This window comes from Erithacus rubecula, assembly GCF_903797595.1.
Source record: "Erithacus rubecula genome assembly, chromosome: 2".
Classification (NCBI taxonomy): Eukaryota; Metazoa; Chordata; class Aves; order Passeriformes; family Muscicapidae; genus Erithacus; species Erithacus rubecula.
In genome coordinates, this window is record NC_136685.1 from 54406321 (window position 1) to 54431988 (window position 25668).

General features: G+C 37.0%; 1 protein-coding gene and 1 long non-coding RNA gene across 3 annotated transcripts in view; one reads left to right on the forward strand and one right to left on the reverse strand.

Annotated features, from left to right (window-relative positions):
• Positions 1-13705, reverse strand: part of HBS1L (HBS1 like translational GTPase) — a 63691-nt gene extending 49986 nt beyond the window's left edge. Inside the window, exons 1-5 of one of the 2 annotated variants that reach the window (XM_079297956.1) lie at positions 13534-13705; positions 11067-11132; positions 9168-9305; positions 6840-7034; positions 3215-6169 (exon numbers count right to left, since the gene is read on the reverse strand). In XM_079297956.1, the coding sequence (XP_079154082.1) occupies positions 4725-6169; positions 6840-7034; positions 9168-9305; positions 11067-11132; positions 13534-13576 (1887 nt within the window). In that variant the 5' untranslated portion in view covers positions 13577-13705 and the 3' untranslated portion in view covers positions 3215-4724. Of the gene's footprint in view, positions 1-3214; positions 6170-6839; positions 7035-9167; positions 9306-11066; positions 11133-13533 lie in introns of those variants that run through there. The other variant, XM_079297955.1, reaches the window with a different exon arrangement.
• Positions 13706-13936: 231 nt separating this feature from the next.
• LOC306798444 lies at positions 13937-18385 on the forward strand. The gene is made up of 3 exons (XR_013773354.1): positions 13937-14068; positions 15798-15933; positions 18229-18385. It is a non-coding gene; the product is annotated as an uncharacterized lncRNA (long non-coding RNA).
• Positions 18386-25668: the final 7283 nt, after the last annotated feature.

Below are 25668 nucleotides of genomic sequence, written 5' to 3' on the forward strand. Positions count from 1 at the left end.
AAAATCTCCATAATTGCATTATAAATAGAGTAAAATAATTTTCACAATGTTTTCATAAGTCTAATTCTTAAGAAATGGTTCAAGGATTCTCTTTCAAATATAATTTTAATCTCTACAGACTACAACCAATTTTAGAGGTTCTAGTCATCTTCTGGTCTTATTATGGGTTATTTTCTAAAGGAATCCTATTAACACTAAGCATTCTAATCAATTATTTGAGCAACAAACTACTGACATACCTGAGAAGTCACTGACAATTGTTTCTAATGTTTCTAATTTTTAAGTATGCAATGTAACGAATCCACAAACCAGATAAAGAACATTTCCATTGTGCTAGAAGCTGATGAGCAATTTCATACATATTGTTCATCTGAAGAATTACCTAAAATCACAAACTGCAATCAGCTTTTACTTTTTGGTAAAATGGTGTACTTGAATAGACTACACAAAGGAGCAACTGCTGCATAATACAGCAATACTGAAACAAGACTCATTCCCATTGAACTGCATTGAGAGAGCAATTTCAGAAGAGTGCACTTAAATAAATAAAACAAATCACCATTGTTTTTTTGTTTCCTCACACTGTTCTCCAGTGCAGACCAGTAACTTGGACTAATGACATTTCTTTGTCATCTAATTAGAAGTCTGGATGCAGGAAATTGAACATAAAGTTTATCAGGTGTCTACATTTCAACAAAATGAAACAAACAAAAAAATCCAAATATGTAAGATATCTGTAAAAATTCAACTCAATTAAAAAATAAAAATAAAAGATAAAAGAAGAAAAAAAAAATCCTGACTTTACTACACGAATTACAATGTTATGAAATATGTGCTTGAAATATTGATCTATAATCAAACCTAACATTTTAAATATTTTAAAAATTTGAGCTGTTGAGTACTTTAGATTTGAAAAAGATGCCATTGTATAACCCTAGTCTACAGCTCTTATATAAAGGTAAACTAGTGCTCTTGTATAATGGCACTGTAATAAACTAGATATGCTTCATAAAACATCAAGCCATATCCTACCTTCATACAAATTTTTTGTCCAGACATTCATTTTTGCAGTAGTAGTTGTTGCTGCTCAACTTTTTGCATAAATGCAGATTTTCAGAAATTGCTGATTACAGAAAAATGTTTTTGAATGGCACAATAAGGAAATAGGGCAAAACATGGGACTGTAAAGACTATCTCCCTGCACCAATCAGTCTCTTAGAAATAACATTTTGAAATACTACTGTGCAAAGTTCTAGAAATTCAAGCAGCTTGCTGCATGTGAAACTTAAAATCTTGAAAACTGTCCAAATGGATTTACTTTCTCCACAGGAACCTTCTGTGCAAAGAATGCCCATGCAAACCTAGACAAGAACTGGAGTCTTTCCACAACAGATACAAACCTTATAGAACATTCAACTCTATTTCTATCAGGTAAGTTAACAAGAAATGGTAATTAACTCAGTCCTTTAATAATACGCATTTTATTTACATACATAAAGCAACATCCAGAAGTCAACTTTGTATTAAAAATAGTCAGCAGCCATTTAAAAATTATGCACAAAACAAATTTTATGTACTAAATGCCTTAGGAGTATACAGTAGTGGTATGCCTATGCAGTTTAATATTATCTTTTTCTGTTTATATGCAAACATGAACAAGTATTTTGCAACGTTAATATGTGAATTGCAAACAAGTAACACAATTTACTCATATTACCCAAAGATAGACAGTAGCTGCAAAATGGGGGAGGGGGGGATTACATACATAAATTAAGAAAATAAGCTCACCATGTCAAGCATAAAACAGGCAGATTTAGTTTACTAGAATTCTAACACTCATTAGGCACAAACCCTTCAGTGCAAAGGCCAAACAAAGTTGTTACATAAAAATGCCAAATACCATATCATGCAGTATTCTAACACAATTAAACATGTCCTTGATACCGTAAACCTCATTCGCAGTAAAGAATTAAAGGAATAATTAAGGAAAATATTAAAATACCTGCTTAATTTAAAAAGCAAATATAGTGACACAATACTTTTTGTTTAGAAAAACAAAACTATAAAATTGTCTAGGCATGAAAACAAATCTCTGCTGAAAATTAATTATAATTCAGGTTTATCTACCACTTAGGTACCTTCTCCAATGTTGAGCCTGCAGGTCTGTATTAATTCAGGGCTCACTTCAGGATTCAGGATTGCAAACTGAAGAAAAATCCCTCCCCTACTGTTTACACACTGAACAGCATATACTGCTCCTTCATGACCACTAACACCACAGTCAAATGCCAATGAAAAAGTAATTATATATGAAAATCTAGCTACCTAACAAGATCCAAAGTTGTTTACTAAGGTAACAATCCCACAGAAAAATCCATGATAAACACACAGTGCTGATGCTCTTTGGCTTCAGTCACTTGTCTAAGCTTTAATCTGCATGAAAACTATGTCAAAACTGAGCTTCAAGTATTACACATTACTCCCTACTACTTGTTCCAATGGTATCCACAGGACTTATATTTAGTTGCGTGTCCAGTTCATGCTCTAAAATTACTACAAATGCTAAGAAGTTTTATGCAAATAAGGCAAGTCAGGATGAATGGGGAAGCAGATCAAAACCAAAAAGAAAACAAGAGAAGATTTAGATGGGAAAGCAAGCTATTAAATTTTAAAAGATCCACATATATTAATTAATGTCAGTAGAGACTTCTAAGTCCTCTGGAGTATCTGAAACACAGGAAAGCAAAACCACCCCCAAATGTAACAGGCATGACAATGCCAAACTTTGCACTCTTATTTAATGTTTGAAAATTAGAATTTCTCTTCTAGAACAATACACACAATTTTGGAAAAAGAGAACTTTAATTACAAACTCTGCTAATAGGACCCTTTGGTCAGTAGGAAAAACAGACTTGGATTTTTAAGCAGGGATAAGTTAAAGCTTGGACTAGCTGCAGAGAAACAGATCACTGAAAAGCATATCATATTCTTGACACAGTAGAATTTGCTATTATGACTAATCAATAAAACAATCAGTATTACAATCAGTATCCATCAGACTTCTATAGAAAGTCTTCTCAGGAAAACAATTATGCTCCTGCTAATGAACTTATCAATCATTATGTATAGTGGATTGTATTATTTAATTCTTTAAAGGAACTCCAAATAGGTTAGGATAGATTAACACGTCAACTGAATATAAACACTGCAGCACTGTCATTATATAAAACTTTTATTAATTAGGGCAAGAAACATTATTTCATTCACAAGGTCAAAGATCACACTGCTCTTAGTCCTGAATGACAAATGCATCAACTAGACAAACAAGCAAAATATACAGACCATTAAATTTGTACCTGAGAGAATTGGAACATATTTTATTTTATTTAGAAACAAAATCGTAGTGCAACCTGAAGTCAGGAATAAACCCAAAGGTTTTGTCTTCTTTCTGATGTAATATCAACAAGAATTAGATTAAAACTAGATGAAAGTCATTCCTACTGTTTCATACTAGCTGCCAAGTTCAGCATAAGTGTATGGACATATATTTTTCTAGTTGCAGCAGTATCTCTATTGAACTTATTGCTGTTCTGAATCTAAAATATTGACAATGACTTGAAATATATTAAAGGTCATAATGTGTACTAAAAGAAAAGTTAAAACATACATGCAGCCACTAATTTGAATAACAGGGCACCATAGTAAGTCCAGAATCTTCCGATTTGGATCTTTCATCTAAAGATTCAAAGTAACAGCAATGGGTGCAAACAACAGAAGAGAATGCATTTCCATTTCTAAAGAAAGTTTTCTTCAAAAAAGACAAGAGGCAGACACAAATAGCACTTAGGCTTTGCCTTAATTTTTTTTTCCATTGAGCAAAGACTCTCATGCTACAGTTGAAAGAACTGATACTACTCTGTAAGACTTGAGAATAAACAATAGAATCCTAGGGAAATTTCTTATGAAATACATGCAGAATGTACATACCTATAAAATTGCTGGTTTAAAATGCTGGATATCACATTTTGACAGCTAACAGGAGTCAGGGGGCACAACAGCAATTTAATTGGTTGCTCCCCTAAAATTTGGTCCTATCAAAAACTATAGTATATACTATCACAACCAGAACTGTCAAAACCTGAGGTCCTTGAGGCTTTTAAAAACTAAAGGCATTTCTGCTGTAATAGTGCGGTCAGTATAAAGACAGAATAATGACATTGACTGGAAACATCAATTACAAGACTGGCAGTTTAATAACATACCTTTATCAGAAAATCTAACCTTAAGAACATTTAATAAAACAGTTGTAATATAAACTGAGTTTCCTGCTCCCCAAACTATACACCATATAGCAAAAGTAAATTACTTTGCAAAATAATAATTCACTGTTCTTCCCAATGAACTGTACCTTCAACAACTAGAGCAACAGTTCAAGAAGTCTAATGGTGTTTACAGAATTTTGTACACATAGTATCTGTATAGTAAAGTTCAAGACCTTGCAAAAGTTAAAAATGTTAAACTGTCAGTGAAAATTATGGAAAAATTAAGATATTCAGTGCAACACTTTAAAAGTTCACATACAAATTTCTACCTATCAACAAGAACTGCAATATGTCCACTTAAAAAATTTAAAAAAAAAAATCACTTCCAGATCATAAATAGGTCCCATATAAATTTTTTTTTTAATATAATGCAGTATCAACATTGATGCTTTTTTTTCTTCATTACTGCCTTGTAAAAGCTTTTCTTTGGTTAGCTTTCACAATATCATCAGGAGATGCTGATTTGAAGTCAAATGGTGTTATGGCTACTGTAGGACCAGTTTCCTTGGGTTTTACATCTTGCACTTGTCTACTGTATAGGAAAGTTTTATGTATCCCAACTGCACGCCGCTTATACCCTTTGGGAGGATAACGGAGGCACAAGGTTAAAGCAAAAGCTGAAGGTCTTGCACGCAGCGCCTTTATCCATGACACGGACAAATCCTGCCTCTTAAGACCATGCCCTTTTTTGGGTTTTCTGTTTGTTTTGGCAAAACCAGAACATTTTCCCTGTTTTTCTTTTACAAGTTTTGTTTCAGGACTGAAGATACTTGACTGTCCTACCACACTTTTCTCTGTAGATACATCTGCATTTTTTACAAGGACACTTAAATCAATGTTGGTACCTTGGGAGGGCCTCAATTCAATTACGTCGCACAAAGGTAAGTCCGTTCTTTCCTGAGTTTTATCTATTTCAATAGTCTCTGCTATTAAATCTGAGAGTGATAAATTCTCAACCTCCTTTACTGGAGAAACTTTAGAAAGGGCTAGAGAAGACAAAGATCCTGTTAACTCTGGCATCCCACCTGAAGCTTGGGGTTGACTTACTAGTTGTGATAATGATGAGGTTCCCAATTTCCTATCAGTGAGACTTGCTGTTGACTGGGTGTAGAGATCAGCCAAAGAGTAACAGTGGCTAGCACTGCTTTCCTGGTGCTCCTGAAGCAAGTCAGCCAATGATGTACTTCCCAATTTTAACAATGGCAAAGCACCCATGTCTGAAGAGGGGCCTTCTTTCTCTCTACTTTGTGCAAGTAAAGAAAAATTTTCAAGAAGTTCATTCTTTTTATTTATAGTATGACTGACTTCATTATCAAGAGCCAAGTTTCCTAAAGCACTTGCTAAACATGGAGGACTATAAAAATTTGCATTACTATTACAGTCAGAAGTTTTTGAGGATACAAGAGGAATGCTGTGTTCAGGACTCAGAGAATCACAAACCACATCCTGCACCAGCAAGGACTGCAAGTCCTGTGTTTTCTTGCATTTCAATGGGTTACTTCCTATGCTAGAGTAAACATCTTGACCATCAGGAACCAGACTTACTGCATTATCACTTTCTGGTTGTTGCTGCTCTGCCTGTTTGTTCATAAGTTCACAAAATGATCCTTTACACAAATCATCACTGAACGCAGACGACAGAGCAAGTGAAGAGGATTTCAATCCTTTCCTTTCACATGAAGGTATATTGGATTTTTCAAAATTTGCAGTTAAAGAATAAAGAGCTGAATCACTTTTGGCTGTCAAGTTTCCAAACCCAGTTTTGTTGGTGTTGTCAGCAAAATTGTCTACTGCACAAGAGAAATTGTCTGTATCAACACACATTTCTGGACAACAATGTAAGTCTCCTTACCTTACAATAGCCAATAATTTTCAGATGGAAGTCCAGTCACAATGAAATATCCCATTTTTTAAAAGTTGACAGCAGCAACAAAAAAAAAAAAATCAAGAAACATGAAAAGGCATTTAATTACTAAGTGTCATCCACAGATAAGGAATGTTCTACAATGAAATTACAGGTATCTACTGAATACAAAAAGAATTTTAAGAATCAGCAATGAATGTCAGGAAAGACTACAAATATTTAAGTAAAAATCAAAATAAGAAAGCTACTGTATAAACACTATCCAAAAAGGAGCTACTAGGGATGGGAGATGTCAGAGGGATGGGAGATGTCAGTTTACCAAATAAATAAAAGAATTACTAAAAATGTAAAGATGCTTTCCAAATTTAAGGACATGCATTAATTCAGTTAAGTCATATATTACAAATCAAAACTCTATCATGAACTGCAGATAGTTGCAGCTTAAATTTAAACTGACACTGAGGTATTATCTTGACTTCTAGCTCAAGAAAAGCTCTTTCCTTTAAATGTTTTAGAATAGACATATAATAAGTCAGTCTTCTTTCATTTTCCAAGAAATTGCTATAGCAATGATAAGTGTCCTTGTAAAGCCCAAATTAAACCACAGATAGAAATTAATCACCTTGAATGTAAACAATTAAATATAAGTATACCTTTTGTAGTCTTTGCTAAAATCTCGGCATTCTTATTCTTGGTCTTCATGTTTTGCTTACTGCCTTGTGAAAGCACAAGATCCAAAGCCTTTTGTACATCAAATTCAGTATCCAGTACTGCTTGCACCATTGCTTGTTCTGGTATGGACTCTGCCAAAACTTCTCTCATTTGATCAAGGCATGAATTAAGACGGGCTGAAATAAACACATTACAGTTACAAGCCTCCCAAAAATATGTCTTCAATGGCCTAACCATTAGTACCACACTTCTGATTAGTGAGCAGAAGAGAAAAACATTACAATAAAGGGTTAAAACCTTTAGATATTAATTTCAATCTCATTTATTGCTCTGATAGACTTTGTTCTCACACCCTGCAGAATATGTCACCTATTTCAGATATTGCAATAAAGAACACTACTATTTATTAATCTAGAAAGTCTCAGTACTTTGGTGAGTATATTTTGAGAATATTTTGGTGTTGTAAAATAACTACCTTCACTGCAGAGAAGAAATATAAATAACCACCTTATCCAAAGTATTATAGTAAGTCAACACAGAACCCCACTGAGGAGCACATTTTAAGTGTTTACAGATGGTACAATTAACACCCAAAGTAAAATGGCATTTTCACGATCCTCAGGCCTTTACAACTGAAAACCCAGATCAACATGACAGGTTTCAAACTACCTGTAATCCTTTATCTTTTCTAAAACTGTAATGTATTTTTGGCTGATAAAACAAATTTTCTTTGGAGCATATTTCTGCAACTACTGTAAGTCTTTACTAAGATACCCACTGCACAACAAGAGACTGAAAATTCACCAGGCTGCCACTCACTGGAAGTTTACAAACAAAGAGTCTACAAACACCAAAGAGCAGAAGGAAATCTTCCTGAAATCCCAGTTTCTGATTCCAATTTTAGAAAATAGGACTGATGAACAGAAAGACAGCTACATATTTTTATTTGAACACTTCCTGGAAGATGTTTAAAGAAGTTTGCTTAAGGGAATTCAATACTACAGAATTCCAGTTTCCACAAGGTAACTTGTATTAGCACCCTTTACCTGTAATTCAAATAGCAAGTGAATCTTCCCCAGACATTTGCCCTGCAAAACTAGTGCAAAGCCTTGCACAATGTGCTGCTTACCATTTTACTAATTCTCAACCAGAACATCCTTGTGAAACTCTTTGCAGCCACCCTGCCTATATCAATGATTTTGTATTAATGGCCAACACTACATACTATATCAAATACAAGAGGACTTGTGAGACCACTGCTGTTTTTACAGTACAAGTGGATACTTTGAGGTTTCTTTTCCCTCCTTAGTCAGTCCAAAATGTTACTTTCCTTCCTGCTCCAATACCAGTTCTTAACTGATTGAGTCTGTCAAAAGCATTCTGCAAAGCCAGAGGACTGAATTGTCTAGATCACCTGTACCATTACACTGGCTCATTCTTTCAAATTGCCCTCCACAGCTTTACTTCCTGCTGTAAAATATGTATATTATGCCCCAATGTACCATATTCAACCATATCTCTAAGCAGTAGCTTAACTTCTACCAATTTACTTGACATGGAATCAAAATTCTTTCTAATTCACTGTTCTGAATTTTCTGCAACTTTTTAAAGTACCAAATTTCAAAACACTTTAGTCTGATCTTTTCAACATTTTAAAAATAACCCTGATTATTTCCAAAACATTAAAAACTATATTATCTATTCATACTTAGGAAAGAGACTTGTGAATCTTTTACACAAAGCAAGTAATTAGATGATTAGGCAGCAAGTTTAAAAAACAAAAGCAAGTATTTTTCCCCAGCCACTCAGCTCAGAACTCAGCAACACTGAGCGGAAACAAAAGTCTTATTAACTCAAAACAGTGTAAGAAAAAGCCTGTACAGAATATTGGTTACTCTTTCAAGGAAATGCAAGACTTTGAAAACTCTTAAATACTGCTAATTGTTGTCATTTGGAATACAAAACAAAAAGAAATCATTCTAATACTAATACTCAGTTGTTAATATTCAGAGTCAAGATTTGAGCTGTCAGTGCAGCTGTTCTAATGTCTCCACATAAAATTTCATTATTTCTAGTAAGAAACTAAGAACATATTTCAATGCATGCATCCAAATTACAAAAATTACATAAAAGGTTGTTACAAACCTGAAGAATGACCACTGAAGGTAGCTCCCTGAGGAGCATTGCTTTATAACAAGATTCCAAAATTGTCAGCAATGTCAGTCAAGTAATAAAAATTAATTTAAGATTATTCTAGTAAAACTTTAATTCATATAAGAGATTATTCTGATAGTTTTTTCTATAATTACCTCTATCAACTTCAGTCAACTGATGAGTGGGTGTAAAACAATCAGCAGCAGAATCGGTACCTTCATAGCCATATTCTTCTTCTAACGGCTCAGCAAATGTGGCTGGTTTGTCTCGTCTGGAGTAAATGAATTGGGCTGCTGCATTAGATAAAAAAACAAAATATCAAAAAAAAAAGTAAAGTGATTTTTCTCCTTTAAAAGTAAAACATAACGACAGGTAAAGTAAGTTAGAATGCTGAATAGTTGCAGTGGTTTCAAGGGGGTGGTGAGCCACTACTGTGTAATAACTACCTGAGGACTGCAGAGAGCATACAACAGCTCCTGCTAGAATATAATTAAGTTGCCATCACAGTGAGACTTACGGGTTAGACAATACTTCTGTATTCATGGAACACAATAATTCTGCAAAGTTCATCATTACAAAAGAGATTATACCCCAGGTATGAAAAACAGTATTTTCTATACAAATCTATGGCCTCATGTTTTCAGAACCTTACACGACCACTTTTAAACTCAGTTCGAATTTTAAAAAGTTAGCATGAAATTAACATTGCTTTTATAGTATGTTAAATTACTGATAAGAATTTAATGGAGTTCAACACATCCTTGCTTTCTTGGAATTTCATTAGAAATACAGCCCATGAGTAAAAATACATATTCACACAAAAATTTAAACAAGTGTGTGGTTTCACACTGGTTTAGCAACATTAAGGCATGTACAGATAAAACTCCTTGCTGAACAAGAGCCCCACTCTCTCAGAAATGTGCAAAGTATAATGTAAACAAACTGCCTTATGTGATGTAATCTTCTCCCCAGCTCTGAAATCCACACTGAAAGCAGGTGTATGTACAGAAGTACCAACTTCTAGCAACTGTTTCCCAAATGCATACATACCATTTTATATTCAATCACCATAACTGAAGCAACTATTAAGATTGTACAACAATCTTGATCAGATTATTTAATAATAGAAGCATCCCCTCAAAGAGTTCTTACAAAAATTACTGTGTACAGGCAGGAATTAATTTTGCCATTTATAAGTCTATACTTGAGCAGAAGTACACACTGCACATTTTCCTCACTGAAATCAAAAGCATGGGAGAGGACTTTAAAATAGGTTTAAAGACCTATTTATCTCAAGTTCCTGCAGCCAGAGGTCACACACTACATCACAGTCACAGGGATCCAGATCAGTTACCTGCAGTAGCACAGCTTCATGTCAACACCAGCTGTGCTATTTCCAGGGACTATTCAGCTCTAGAAACACTGCCACCAAATTCGGGGAAACCCTCAATTGATAATCTTGCCAGAGACTTGACTGGAGAACACAACCTAATGGTTCTAGAGCCAGGCTGAACTCAGCTGGGCTGAGCCACTCCAATTATGCCTTACCTGAGCACACAGCCATCACTATTTTTAAACCTACTTTGCAACATTCCAGATGCTGGAAGGTTGATTAGCTCCACATGATCTTGCATGAGGACCAACACTGCAACCCACTATGAGACTCCCTGCCCCACATTTACTCAAAGTTTCATAAAAGACATCAACTACCAGGTGCACAATAACAACTGTTAAGGCCAGGTAGATCCTACTAACCATATGAAAAGAGACCAAATGTTTCAAGATTATCAACACACTCCCACAGAGCAGATTTTTACTTTACCAAGTACATTCCAACCATCTAGGATAATATACATGTAGGATTCAAGATGTGGCCAGCTGTCTAATGGGACTTTCAAAAGTCCAATGCCTAACACTACATAACTGACTGTAACAGGATTATGTCCACTAGGCACTTTTCAAAAGTGTCACTGGCTTTTCAAAGTTGTTTTAATTTAGAAATAAGTATCAGAACAGGTATCAGTGAACAATACTTGATAATTATTTGAACTAACCTGTTGAAGGAGAAATGCAGTAATCATCTTCTACCGACTGGCCATACACATCATCATCTTCAAAGTCTACGAAGCAAAAACAACAAGATTAATCTCCACAATTTCTAAATAATATTATAATTCAAAGCACAGGTTTTTCACAAGGTTTTACAAAACAATGTATTTCCTGTATTCCAGGAGTACAGTTAGGTTCTATTTATTTCCTAGGTGAGAAGTAATCTTCTAAGTTCCAATAACAGATTTTCATTACAGTAACATAATTAAACATTTAATACTCTATTCATTAGGCTGAAGTTTTTTAAGAGCTACCATACTTCACACCTCCTCCATCAGCATCTCATTTGCCTCCACAGACTAAATTCAACTTCCTACAGCTCCACAAATCTTCAGCCCTGGCAAAAGAAACACCAATTCACAATTTCCTTTGAAAAAATTTTTTCAGGTGAAAAGAAAGTATCTTATACAGTTACTGAAAAATATTCTTTCATCATGAAAAAAAGGCACTAAGATACAAAAAGTAAGTTATTCACCTTTCCCTCCAAAACCCATGTCAAACTATATGTCAAAATTTAAAAACAGCGTAATTTCCATTAAATAATAATGAAATACACGAGAAAAGTAACAAACTATTTTTAAAGACACTACTACACTTGGCAGTTTCACAAGTAACATCTACTCTTTATCATTCTGAAAAGACAGACCACAGCATGCACTGACCATAAAAATTAGTATTTAAAAATTTCACAGATTACAGAGAGTGGAGTAGAAGCTGCTAAAGCATTCCAGCTGTATTTCCAAGATATTTGCTGGTGGAATATTATGTTATGATCATAACATCTCAGACGGGAGAGGGGAAAAAAATGAAACATGGTCAAATAAAGACTAGATCTAAGGCCTCAGAAGTCTTCCTATAAAAGAAAGCCAAAAAATACTGCAAATATTTAGTTTAGAAATGCAACTCATATTTGGGCATTACAGAATCACATGCAGCATAAAAAGAACATATTGCTTTTACTAGAGAAGAAGACACCAAGTTTATTTCATTTGGTTTATACATTATTCTGTGTGACTACAGAAGAAACATATGGTAGAAGGGTAAAGACCTGACATGTAATCTCACAGTCATGTTTCCAAGAGCAATAGCAACTTAATGACTACAGCAAATTACAGGGTATCTCAGCAAACTCATTAGAAGACACTGATGAGTGTACAGACAATGAAATTAACTCCATAGACACACACTCAACTTCTCAAAACCCAGAGATTCAGCTGAAATCAACATTTCAACCAGTCTGTTATGAAAAATGGTCTCTAGAGGATGAAAAAATCAAGCAGTAAAATTCCTTATCTAGTTCACGATTTTTCCTATATTACGTAAATTTACACTAGCATAAACTGCAAGGTGGGAACACACAACCATCACAACTGACACGAATTTACAACTACCAAGAAATTCCAAGATCACAGTACAAAACCCAGTTTGCACTACTATAATACATTAAAACCGTGTAGTCTGTTCACTCAACAGGAGACCAGAAGCAGGCTTAGGCATTCCTGCATTTTTTAATAATCTCACTAAGAGAAGCAACAAAATTGCTGCTCTCTTACTAAAGGGCTCTTTAAAATATTGGTGTGAACTGAAGTCTGTCCATTTCTCCCCAGCCCAAGCCAAAAAAAAACCAAGACTTTGAGGGGGAACAAAAAGACTCTGATTTACACTTTGCCTAAGTTAATGGGGCCAGGGCACAAAGAAAGCTGCACTACTGTAGGCACAAGAAGCTTAAGTAAAATGAGACAGGTGCCTAAAAAAGATATTATTCCCTAGATGCACAACTCCACCTTTAAGAATTAAGTTTCTTCCTCAAGCAACAGCTGTTGCCTCTTATCTATTAACATCAGCAATACTTTGCCAGAGTTTGGCCGTGAATACAAATTTTTAAGTCTTTCAAGACTAAAGACAGATGGATTCAACCGTACTGAGGCTTTTTTCAAGTCTGTGTCTAAGAAGTCAGCTACTAAAAAGCAGCATCAGTCTGGGCAGCTCAACGCAGGTAGAACGCAGCTGTGGCTCGGACACGAGCCAAGGGCACGCTGTCCCCGCGCAGAAACTCCCGGGAAGCCCCGGCAGCAGGAGGAGGGCCGGGATGGCGGAGCGGCCACGTGTGCCCGACCCCCCGCACTCGGGCGGGAACGGGGCGGGAACGGGGCGGGGAGAGGCCTGGCCCGGAGCCCCGGCCAACCCCGGCCGAGGGGAGGTGAGGGGCGGCTTGTCCCCTCCCACCGCCCCCGACAGCCCCCCGGGCCCTCCCCTGCCGCCGAGCGGGCCCCGCCACACCCTCTGCCCGCGGCCACCGGCACGGGAAGCCGGCCAGTGGCTGGGGCACGGGCCGGGGGGAGCGCGGAGGGACCGACAGCTGCGACGGGCCCCGCAGCTCTGCCGCCAGCGTCTGCTCGCCATAACCGCTACCTTCATCGTAGTTATATCCTCGGACGTTCCTGTGCCGCGACATGACGGCGGCGGCCTCGCTCGCCCGCCCGCGGTGGCGCTGGCGCGGCCGGCCTAGGTCGCCATGTTGGAGTCCGGCGGCGCCTGGCGGAATCCCCTCTTGCGCAGGCGCGCGGGGCGCCGCTTCCGCGCTGGCGCGGCGCTGGGCATGCGCGCGGCCCGTCCCGCCCCGGCTCGCGGGGCCGGGGGCGGTGCCCGGCGGCGCTCGCGCCCGCCCCGCTCCGGGCCCGGCTGGGGCGGCCGCGGGGCGGAGGGAGCGGGGAAGCGCCGGGCACGGGCACGGGGAGTGAGGGCGGCGCGGATGGTGGCGCTTGGAGCCCTGGTGTGGCTGTCGTGGTGGGACCAGCCCGTTTGGTCTCGGTGGTCTCTTCCAGCCTGGATAAACATGCTGTGATTCTGCAGGGCCTAGTAACACAGTCTATTTGTAGTAGTTGTCTGTTTAATAATGTGAGTTACAACTAAAAGCTAGATACGATATGCCCATTTTCTGTCAATAGTGAGTTTGATCAAGCCAAAAATGGCAAGTTTTACATGGACACATGTAAGCAAGTTTTTTAAAGCTATTCAAAAAATAGTTGCCATCACTGGTGGAAAGGGAGTAATTCGGATAGGCCTAAATTCCACTGAGGATATGCTTATTTAAACACACTGAAGTGTCTGTGAAATGTCTACCGCCAGAGGAACAGGGTGTGAAAGGCTTTGAATTTAAGTACAAGGCCTTCTCAGTTCGGATCTGAAACAGCTCCAGCTGACCTGTTTTTTGTGTGACAAGTAGCCATTACTCCTTCATTGCAATCCAGGACTGACTAGTGCCCAGGCTTAAATGAGCTGCTGTAGGAATGCAAACTGTAATAATTAGCATTGCTGTTGGCAGTGTTAGGAAGCAAAATGTCAAAGCATTATGCTCCAAGGAGCCTTGATCTGATTACATTGGCACATTACTGTGACACTTTACAATGCCGAGTTTCAGCCCGCAGCAGCAGTTTCACTGCCAAGGATTCGGATAACTGAGGAATGTCCCTGCAGCTACTCCTGCTTCTGGAGCAGACAAGACACAAGCAGACAAGACCTTAAGCTCTGGTGAGAAAGGGAGTTGGGACAGAGATCCCATTTCACGAGCTCCAGCTCTGACAGAATCTGTTTCTATATCTGCCAGCCCAGTTGTTCCTCAGATACCTGCATTTGTCTATGGGCTTGGGACCTGCTGGGCAGACGATGCCATTAATATTTCTGAAGTCAGATGTCTTCATCTTTGAGACCTTCAGTAATTTATATACCATCTTCTCATCCAGTCTTGACAATACCAAAAACCGAGCCCCCTCCAGGCACCTGCATGCTCCAGGTGTCCTCCAATACCCCAGCACACAGCCACACATCTCTGCAAACACACAAGCACTGCATCTGTACCTGCCACCTAACTATTGTCTTGACCTTGCCCACATGCCAAAATTGTAACTGTCTACCATTCCCCATCCTTCCTGGTCACCACCAGAGGTAGGGAGTATTAATCATAAGCTAGAAGTTTGTGTTCATATATAAGTAGCATGCAAAGGTGCAGATTGTTTCCTTATGTTATTTGCATATTTCTAACTAATTTCCACAGGGAAGCACATGCAGCTGAACAGGCTTAGGCTCTTTATAAGGACTTTCATAGTAGGACTAAAGCAGAATTGGAAACAAAGATTTCTGAATAATACTAGTATCCTGTTCTCATTAGTGTCCCAAGTGTTCTCTGCAGCAGAGGTTTGTCAGTAGTTTTTCTTATCCATATCTGTCCCAATCACTTGACATGAGTCAAAGATACAAAAGTGAAGATTTGCTATGTTCCATTGTTACTATGGCCAGGGTAGCACATCAAAACCTGATTCCAGCATCTGCTTTCTGAGCCTTCAGTGAAGTAACTTGAGACACTATCACTGCAACTATGGAGCATCCTGCCAGTCTGCCTCCAACAGCGGTACTTTGGAAAAGTCACACTTTCCAGCCTCAGAAATTACTTCCATCCCATTCTTCAAATATTAAAAATGCCAATAAATATTAATAATGTAAATTTAGCTTTTTTTTTTTCTTTCAGGTAGTGACAGTTCTCATTTCTCACACCATTATGTTGCAAAGATATTTCTTTTATCTTTCTTATTGATGCTTTTTACATAAATCACCAGCAGCTTATCAAATAATAAATTTTTCATGTTTGAATTTTTTTTATTACATCTCTTGATTTTCAGTGGCTGTGACCTCTGCAGATATGATGCTCATTTCATTTGCTTGATAGTCAAATGTAACATTGTTTTCAAGATTCCACAATTAGTTCAAAGCAGGAAAATAAGTAACAGTTGTAAAAATATAAAGGTGAATATAAGGGTGAGCCAAATGGAGATGATACACTATGTAGTTTTTCCATGGCATTAACAGTGAACTTGAAATGTTGCTGTTTTTCTTCATTTAAAGTGTGATAGGTTATGTCATACAAGACCTAAGGAAAAAGAACCCAAAGACAACAATTTCTTACAGGAGCACAACTATTTCATATTATACTAGTATAATCTCAAAGAGTCATAAGACTGTGATTATTCCTTTCCTTTTTTAATTCTGAGACCTATATAAATATCTTAGGAAAAGGTGTTAAGGAAATAATAAGCTTTATTCCTCAAGCCCTAGCTCTACCTCAGATGGTGCTACCTGTATGTTAATCCAAGGTTCATAACAAGTATTCATCTGATAGAAAAGCAGTCTATAACTAAACATTATTCCTTCAGCAGCAATTAAAGCACCATCAGAGAACCTCGTTAGTCTGGCTCCAGCAGCTCTGACTGAGGAATGACTGAATGACTGAATGTCACTTCTGGCATTAATTTCCTTCCTGTCCACTGAGATTATATATTACTTTAAGGTGTGTGCCTTAAGAAGTGAACTAAGATCACCAGTCTCAATCCAGGTGGCAGCATTTCTGGTAATCCTCTTTTTTTCAGCAATCTGCTGGGCACTCCCAGCCCCAGCACTGTAATTTTTTTTTTGTAACTGTAAGAATCAGTTAATAAAATATTCAATAATTTCATTTTAGCTAAGTGGAAAGTCTGTCATAAGATGTTATTTCTTTTAAAAGTGAAACTGCCAAGTTTTAGTAGTTTAGTAGTCTTAGTTACACAATATTCAGTCTATTTCAATATTGTATTGTCCTTTTAAACCAAAGTCAAGCAAGGCCTGGTCTAGGAAAAACCAGCTGTTTTTCCACACTACCAGTGTGGATGTTAAGCTATTATCAATGTTAAGATATTATCAATGTCACTAAACACATTTCCAGCTGCTCAATTATCTGACTAGCTTAGAAGAACTATAGTCAGTAAATGCATCTTTTTTTTTTTTTTTTTTTTTTTTTTGGTCTAAAATGATGCTGTGTAGTCAGAAGCTGATTTAAAAGTTAGAAAACAAAGAGTATTAATAAATTATCATTTTGTACATATGGTAAATAGCAACTGTCCAGTGCTCCACAGTATGAATAAGCTTGTTAAATATATTTATTATTTCTTTGGGAATGGATCAGTGCAGAACAACAAGTTTCACATATGAGTGATTTATGTTAAGCATAAGCTATGTTAAGCATAAGTTATGTTAAGGCAAGACCTTACACAGTTTCAAGAGGATCTATTAACAGCTAAATTAGGTGGCAGCTGATTGCAAGCAGTAATGTAAAGGCAATTCAATCTGGAAAAGTGACCTATTTGTGTAGTTTAACATAGAATCATTAAGACTAGGAAAAACCTTTAGGATTATGGAGTCAAATCCAACCATAAACCTAACACTGCCACATTGACCACATTTGTTTTCCTCACAAGTGTGTAAACTTCCTTATTACAATAAGGAATAAAATATTTCAGTGGCTTTAGGTACAGCTATACTTTCTGAAACACTTTGATTTCAATCCCCAATTCCTCTGTCACTCTGCTGCTCCCTGCTCGCTTTCAGACTGCTCTCATCTGCAGGGACCAAAATATTGCCCAGAAAGGGAAGTTCAATCTCTGCAAGGAGGGAAACTGCCTTGAACCATGCAGGGGGAAGAAGGAGTTCAGATTTGAGCATGGTTGCCAAGAGCATGGTAGCTAAGGCCAGTGTGAAGCTCAGTGAAGACCTGTTATCTATTGGCTTTACCCCTGATAAAAACAGTGTTTATTACAACAGAGTGGCATTCGCTTAGTTGATCTATGAAGTTATTGTTTATAGAGAGAGATAAGAGATTAAATGATCAGTGGTATGGGAAACTTCTATATGAAGAAGATGAAAAAGATTAAGAACTTTGTCTTAACAGAGATGTATAAAATGAACATGACCAAAGTCTATACTAGGAGTGGCCTCAGAAATAACCATTGGAGTTTTTTCCTCATAGTAACAGCTTTTTCTCAATTTCCTTTAACACTGAAAGAAGACAAATTTTAGATGCTAAAAGTAGACAATTTTGATTCAGCACAGAATTAGACTACAACAGTTCAGAGGAAAACAAATTATCATGGCTAAAAAAATTAGCAAGATTCAAACTGTTTAGATCCTCCTGTAGATGACAAGAATACTTAAACATGATTACAGTAAATATTTAAAGTCTATATAAATTCTGCAAGGTATGAAAATTTTCACATTAGATTCCATCTACTTTTCTTCTTACAGGTGACTGACAGGAGTAACTAAGGGAGGTGCAGACCTAAGGAAGAGGCAAACCATAAGGCTGTCACTATGACTGGTTGAGTATGATGCACGTGTCTACACTAAAGCAGATTATAATGACACATATATTTAATTATAGTGCATATGAAGCAGCATTCCATTGTGGATTTATCAAGCACTTTTAAAAGTTTGTCAGAATCTTGGCTATTGCCCTGACCTGTGACATTCATCAATTTGTCTGTAATGATTGGCCATAGAGATGCAACTCAAGCTTTCAGTAACAGCAGTGAGACCTTTTTCTACTGTACTGTGTAGAAAAAAAATCAAAGGAACTTACATCCACGAAAATATCTTTTTGAGAGATGTACAAAGTATCATAGCTGCAAATCAAAGCAGGGCTATATAGTTGAGAAAACATCACTTTTCTATATAGAGTAATTAATGCACACATCTGACTGGGACATTGCACTACTGATCTCTTTTTATACACCTTAATGAAAAACAAATGCTGACACATGTATGCTTCTGGGATACACAATAATACTTAGCTTGTTGGGAAGAGAGCTTGTTAAAGTCTAAGAATTGTGTTAGAATTACTCTGATTTTGTTTTCTGTGTTTTGCACTTTTATATTTTTGGGACCTGCGTTTGACAAACCCAACTACATATTCTGGGCCACTGAGTCAGGGAAACCCCCTGTATTTGCCTCCCTCAGAAATCTACTACCTCCGTGGTTATTCTGAGTCACATTTCTTCGCTATGTGAGACTCAGAACTGAATCTTTAAACTGGGATACCTCAGGTTGAAAATATATTAATGGTGTTACTGAGGTGTGTCAGGAAGCCTCATTTGATGCATGAGAAACGTGGCTTCATTCAGACTGATACTATACATCAGTCTTTGACTAAAGTTTTTTGTTTCCTCTCCCCCCAAAAAATTTCACTTTCAAAGGGTGATTCTTCAAGAAATTATCAAGTCTCGTTTCATCTCTCAAACAATTCTTCACTGCACACTGAAGAATCCCATAGAAGGTGTTGCTAATTCATCCTGCAATCAGATGATATAATGCACCTCAGATGCTCTTTTATTTTGCATTTTTTGCTTTGTCACCGGGTTATATTTGGTGTATCCCAAAGTCAAATGCAGTCCTGCAGCACAGGGCAGTGACTCCATCAGGGAATGGAAATCTTGTGCAATAATATCCTTTTAGTTCCATTTTTTTCTTTTTATCTGATAACCAGAAACTACTTAACAAGATGTTCATTTACTATCTAGTTTGTTTCACATGTTCAAAGTGTAAAATTCTATCACTTGCTATTAGAAAAACGTCCTATCTTCCATGAGCTAATCTTTTATGGCAGATGCACTGTCTTAAATGTATAAATCTATTAGAAAACCAATCTGATAAAAATTTATGCCTGCAAAATGATGATTCACTTATATCAATGTACTTGTCACTCAGACCTTAAAAAAATACATAATACCACAGAATTGGGTGGGTGCTTAAAATATGCAAGACCTCGATAATAGGAAAACATTAGCCACAAAGTGTAAAGGAGAAACACCAATTAAAAAATAAAATAACCAGTCCAAAGTTTCCAAGTTCATATACCATATATTATGAACAGCAGCATGTGAGCTGTTGTCTTAAGGTGCTGCAGCAGCTAACTCATGGGTGACAGCATGATTTCAGTTTAACTAGAGATATCTTACTCATCTCCCCAATTTTCCTATCTGTGCTTTATAAAAGCAAACATGGCTTAGGCCTTATGAATCAATATTTTAATACTTTGTCCAAAGCTGAACTAATGTGGCTGTTCTAATTAAACATCATGCTACCTCCAAAAACACCCATCAGAAAAGAATACTGTCTCACTTTCTAAGCTATCTCTGGTGAACTATAAAAAATGTTTGCTTAATGTGCTTAAAATCATAATTATTTTATGTGATTTTGTGGCTGATTGCAGATGTCGTTAGCTTTTATCTTTGTATTGAAGTCCACATGTATTTTATGTTTGTATCCATGGAATTAATTCCCTGAAAGACAACAGCATTGCAGTGTAAGCCAAATTCAGTTAGCATTAAAGTTTTTTTTTTCTCCAAACCATGCATGGACACAATGGTTCTTTCTGTCTCTCTGCTATGAATAAAATATTTTCCCACAATACTTCATACTGGTAATTTTGCGCCAATCCTTCCTGCAGCCAATACCTGTCTAACACCTCTGACTTAAAATATCAACTACATAATTTTTGAATGGAGGGGATCCCTGCAGCAGCAAAGTCTCTCTTGGGCCCGCACTCATGGAAATAAAGAATGAACTTAATTTTCCTTCTATGTTAGTAATTTCTATGGAGGCTTTGGCATGGGGGAGGGGGCAGGGGGAGGGATGTGCAAACTTTTATAGAAGCAAAATTTATGAAAATAACAATTTCCATCTATTTAATCATCATCCATTCAGTGGCAAGATGAAAGAGGGGGACTCAAATTAGTGCTCCCTCTGATGGAAAAAACATGTAAAAAGTGAATGTTGATGCATGTTCACTCTCATACAATGTTACATGTTCTGTGTATATGCAGTTTCACATTAGTCATAGTGTGGGCCCATGATGATTCGCAGAGATCTGGTTACAGCTGTGAAGATTAGTTAGGGGACAACAGATACAGTGCAAAGAATTTGCATTTCATCCCTTCTGTGTGTGGAATACTCTTTTATTTGACATAAACTCTTCCTGTAGTCTGAAGTATTTAATAGAAATCGACAAAAACTATCCACTTGATGGTAGGATGAATATAGGACTTACTGAAATACTTCTATCATTGTTTAATAATTGACACTCTGCGGAATTTAGAGTGAGTGATTTAAGTCATTATCATCTACTTGCAAGGTATAATAGTGTATTAAGTGGAATTTAATCAAGAATACATTTTAATTCTGTAGCCATAAATTTCATAATAAAATGTCTACTTTCACCTTATTATGGTGAAGCATTAGATAGATTCATCAGTAATTTGTGATTTCAAAATTTTGAGGTTATGATTTACAGCTATGATGCAATGCCAGCCCCCTGTATTGGTCATATAATTCTGTTAGAGGAAAGTTTAGAATGATTTGAAGTGTTACCATCAGGAGAGTAAGGGCATCCTTTGTAATGGTAAAAGAAAATATTCCTACTTCATTTCAGTTTGTTTGTGATCATGAGGAATTCCACATTTCATTCCAAATAAAAGCTACAGCAGAATGCTATTAATACTGTTGAGCTACAAGATACTGGTCATCTTTTTGTACAAATTCATTTGGGGCTGGTCCAAACCTTCAGGAAGTCAGTAGAGATAATTGCATTTGCTTTCATGAATCAATTTCACACCAACCAGACCGAGAAAATATATAAATAAGAGGATTTTGGTAGAACAAAAGCACAAAATTTTACATTGAGTTCCAGTGGAGTAAATTGCATTAGACACCCTATTACTGCCAGAGAAACCATGGGTTGAGCAACAAAAGACAATAATAGGTATAGCAAATTTCTTATCTTTGTTCTCAGGCAGTGAGAAAATGTTAATGGATTTTATCTGTGGAAACACAAGATCGTATTAAAAAAAAAAAGTGAAATATAGCAAAGAGGAGGCAAATAACCCAGGGCCCCTTTGAACCTGAGGAGATGGGAAAGTAGCACTGGAACCTGCCAGTCCTGAGCCTTTATTTGACCAAAGAGGAAGGCACCAAGTGAGTTCTGCTAAGGACCGAGAAACTCAACTGGGCTTGTGTTTTGCTGCCTGGTAGGTTTGCATTTCAGGTAATGAACTGTGATGTGAACTGAGGGAAGGGCCCTAAAGAGGCCTGGGCGTGGTACTGGGGTTTTTTCCTTGGCAGGTGAGGAAGCCAGTTTACAAAAATACAGGGACTTGTATGCTTGTATGCTTGTATGAGCACTTCACCTTGCAATAAAGACATGACCATTTCCAGTATTTTAAAGCACACTTGACATATTATATTTGTGTGCATATCAAGAAAAAAATCAGCTCTCAAAACAAAGAGTGAAAAAGAGGTATTTTGTGATAAATTTATTTGAATTTTATAAGAAAACTTCTTGTTTGTTAAAAAGTCACTACTTTTCAACCAGAAAAAAAAGTGTTTGTCTCAAGCTCTAAGCTGTTTGGAAAAAGGATTATCTGTATTTTTTCCTGTATTTTTACCCTATTGAGAAAGGCATTATTCTTCTCCAGAAATTACACACAAGAGCAATAGCAATAAAACATTGGTATCTCAAAGATGAAAATAATATTTATGACCAGTGAAAATACTGTCCAAGCCCACTTGTAAGTCTTACAGCAGAGTTGCCTTTGTACACATTACATGACTTCTGTAGGCTGAAATAATTAATGTTGTCCAAATGAGCATCATTGCTTGACTCTGCAAATGCCTTCAATGTGATTACACATTAAGTTTACAGGACTAAAAACTTTCACTTTCTAACCTGTATGCAAGTACCATACCTTTCTGGAAAAAAATCTGTTCAAGTATAGAATCAGAGGAGCTGATTTTTCTCTTTTGTGTCATGCTGTCCTTCTGAAAAGAATCCTAAGCTATAAGTGAAATAGGAGAAAACTGTATTACTTACCAATGTAAATTCAAGAACCCATGTTTAGTCACATTAGTTCCAAGCTTCCAAGGCACAAAATGAGCTCTTGAAATCTTGTTGAGGTGTTTTTCTATTGTAAATAACAAGGGAGAAATCAACCAATTGAGAATGGAGGAAAAAATATAGCCATAATAAAGATAAATACATGAAGAAAGGAAAATAATAATTGAGGAAAGTCAAAATGATTACATATATTTCATTCAGCAAGGGCAAAATCTGTAAAACTAGGCCTACATTCAGTTTTACCCAAACAGATTGCTAATTTTTATTCTATCCTGTCTCTCTGGAAGCTAAATTTGTCTCTTACAGCACTTTACATCAGCAAAAAAAAAGCTAAACACACACAGACATTCAGTATGGTTTAAATGTAATCTCTGCATCAGCAGTATTGAGGAGAAAGTTTTAGCTGGTGAAAGGGTGAATGTGTTGCTTTGATGTAAAAAGTTTTATTTCATGAGAATGCTCAAACAAACAATCTGTTCCAGTTTTAAGCTATGTGACTATTTATAGCCTGAGCGTAATACAGACATAACACACTTGACTTTGTGAACAGTAAATACTTTGTGAGAATTAGAAAGTGAAAAAAAGAGCTGCTTGCAGGCACTGCCACATAGTGTACAGTGTTTGCTGAGAACGACAATGCAACATCTGCAGATTCCCACAGGATGTGTAATTCTTGCTATTTCAGGGTCTCATCCAATTTATTTGACATTATTGTAGGATTCACATAAAGATGAATTGATTTTAGTCCTAAGCTTGTCATGTAAAATACTGGCTAAATACAGAGTTTGTATTTGGATAAGTGAAATAAAACCTTCCTATTCCCACACCCTGAATAAGCACTTTCACCTTGTTTAAGATCATTCCAAAAATAACAGGAAGCAGGCAGGTAATAGGTACTATCTGGCCTAACATTATAATTGCAGCCCCAGGCAAGAAGGGAATAATGGATTCTTCTATATACATTTTCTCTACAACTAGATCTTCAAGGAAAAGGGGAAATTGTAATAATAAAGAACACAAATCTTTAAAAAGGTTTTAAAAGCAAATTGATTAAATCATTACTTTAAAAATCAATCATTTCTACCAGTTCTATGCACAGAGATAGATGTTTACTATTTACTCTGTTTCCCTTCTTGAGGGATAAATGTCTAATGAAATTAACTTGTATAACAATTCAGCAGATGAGTGAAGAAAAATAAGCTTGTGCTTAAAAAATGTAGATCTCTGTTGTCAGAGTGTGCAAATGCTAGATTTCAACTCTTCTTTATTAGGCTTTCTGATGGTAGGAGTTAGGGAAGGCATGAGCTGGGAAGGCATGAGCAGCAAAGGAAGCTGTGCTGCCATGGGGATTGTGTCGTACATTAATCCATCCATCCATCCATCCATCCATCCATCCATCCATCCATCCATCCATCCATCCACCCATCCTCTGCAAGTATAAACAGCCACAGGTACATTCCCATACGTTGCAAAGCTCTTATATAAATGGTGTTTGTGACTTCAGCTGTCAATTTCCTGCTGTTTGTCAGTGACCTTGGCTTCACCCTTAACAACTGCAGTGAGCTCCAGTTCCATGGTACCTGTTTGTACTTCAGCAGCCTTCATGAACTAAACTTAGCCCGGAAAAGCAAGAAATGAAGCCCACACTTAGCCTTTCAAGTGGCAAAGTGGTTGGAGGTGGAACAATGTTGACATGACTCAGTGACAGGAGAGGCAGATGGGATCACGGGAAGAAGCAAGTGTGGCCTTCAGTATCAGTTTGTCAGTGTGGGTGATCTGAGGCAGCTGTGTAACACCATCACCTTAATGGTGCAATCAGGACAGTCTCTTCTGATAAAGGAGCATAGCTGAGCCACCATCAGTAAATTAAAAAAAAAAATCTTAAGCTGTATGCAATATTTCTTTTCATTTTTGATTCATGGACATGAGAATTCACATAACAATATTTCTCAAAGAGTGCTTTCATTCATTAGTGTAAATTTTTTCTACTGAGCATGAAGTGGTTGGTTGTGCAATATTAGTGTGGCAATTCCTAGGGGATTTGTACACCATCAACAATAAGGGCTCTATGCTCATCAAATACATGGCCTGCAGATGATCAGTGTATATGTCTGAGCTCTTAGCTCACATTATCTTGCTAAACTTGTCTGGGCTGAGGAAACTTGTTTTTGCTCTTTCCGGTGGGCCTCCCACTAAGAAACAAAAATGAGTTGATTTCAGTATTTCCATCTCTGCTCTCAAAACCCCACCTGATTCTGAAAAATCAAAATGTGTCCCCCTAAAAAAATCACAACATGTTACATTGATCTCTGCCAAAACAAGAAAACATTTACAAAAAAATGTGAATGAAACCTCCGGCCTGTGTGCAAAAGACAATGAGTAATTACCAAGGATAACATGATTTGTTTAACATGAAATACTGCACTTCATTATGCTTCTTTCAACAGCCAGTGAAGACTAAGGTTTTTCCTGGTATCAGCAGTGAGAGCTGGAAGACAATACTTTATGTTCATTTATAAGCCACACACGAGTTCCTGCTGATTTACAACTTATTTCCAGCATTCAATAATAATGGAACTACCTTTAACCTTGAGACAGGTTTCATCTTCACACAGATTACTTACCTGGTTTCTGTGTGAGTTAATTGTTCTGTTCTGACAATCTTTTCTGTCTTGTCCAGAAACGCAGATAATTTTAAAGATTATAAATGGAGAAGAGTCTGATATTATCACATAACTTGGCTTCCTACATAAACTATCTGAAGAAGTCCTTATTTGAATTGATTCATGGCTTTTAGA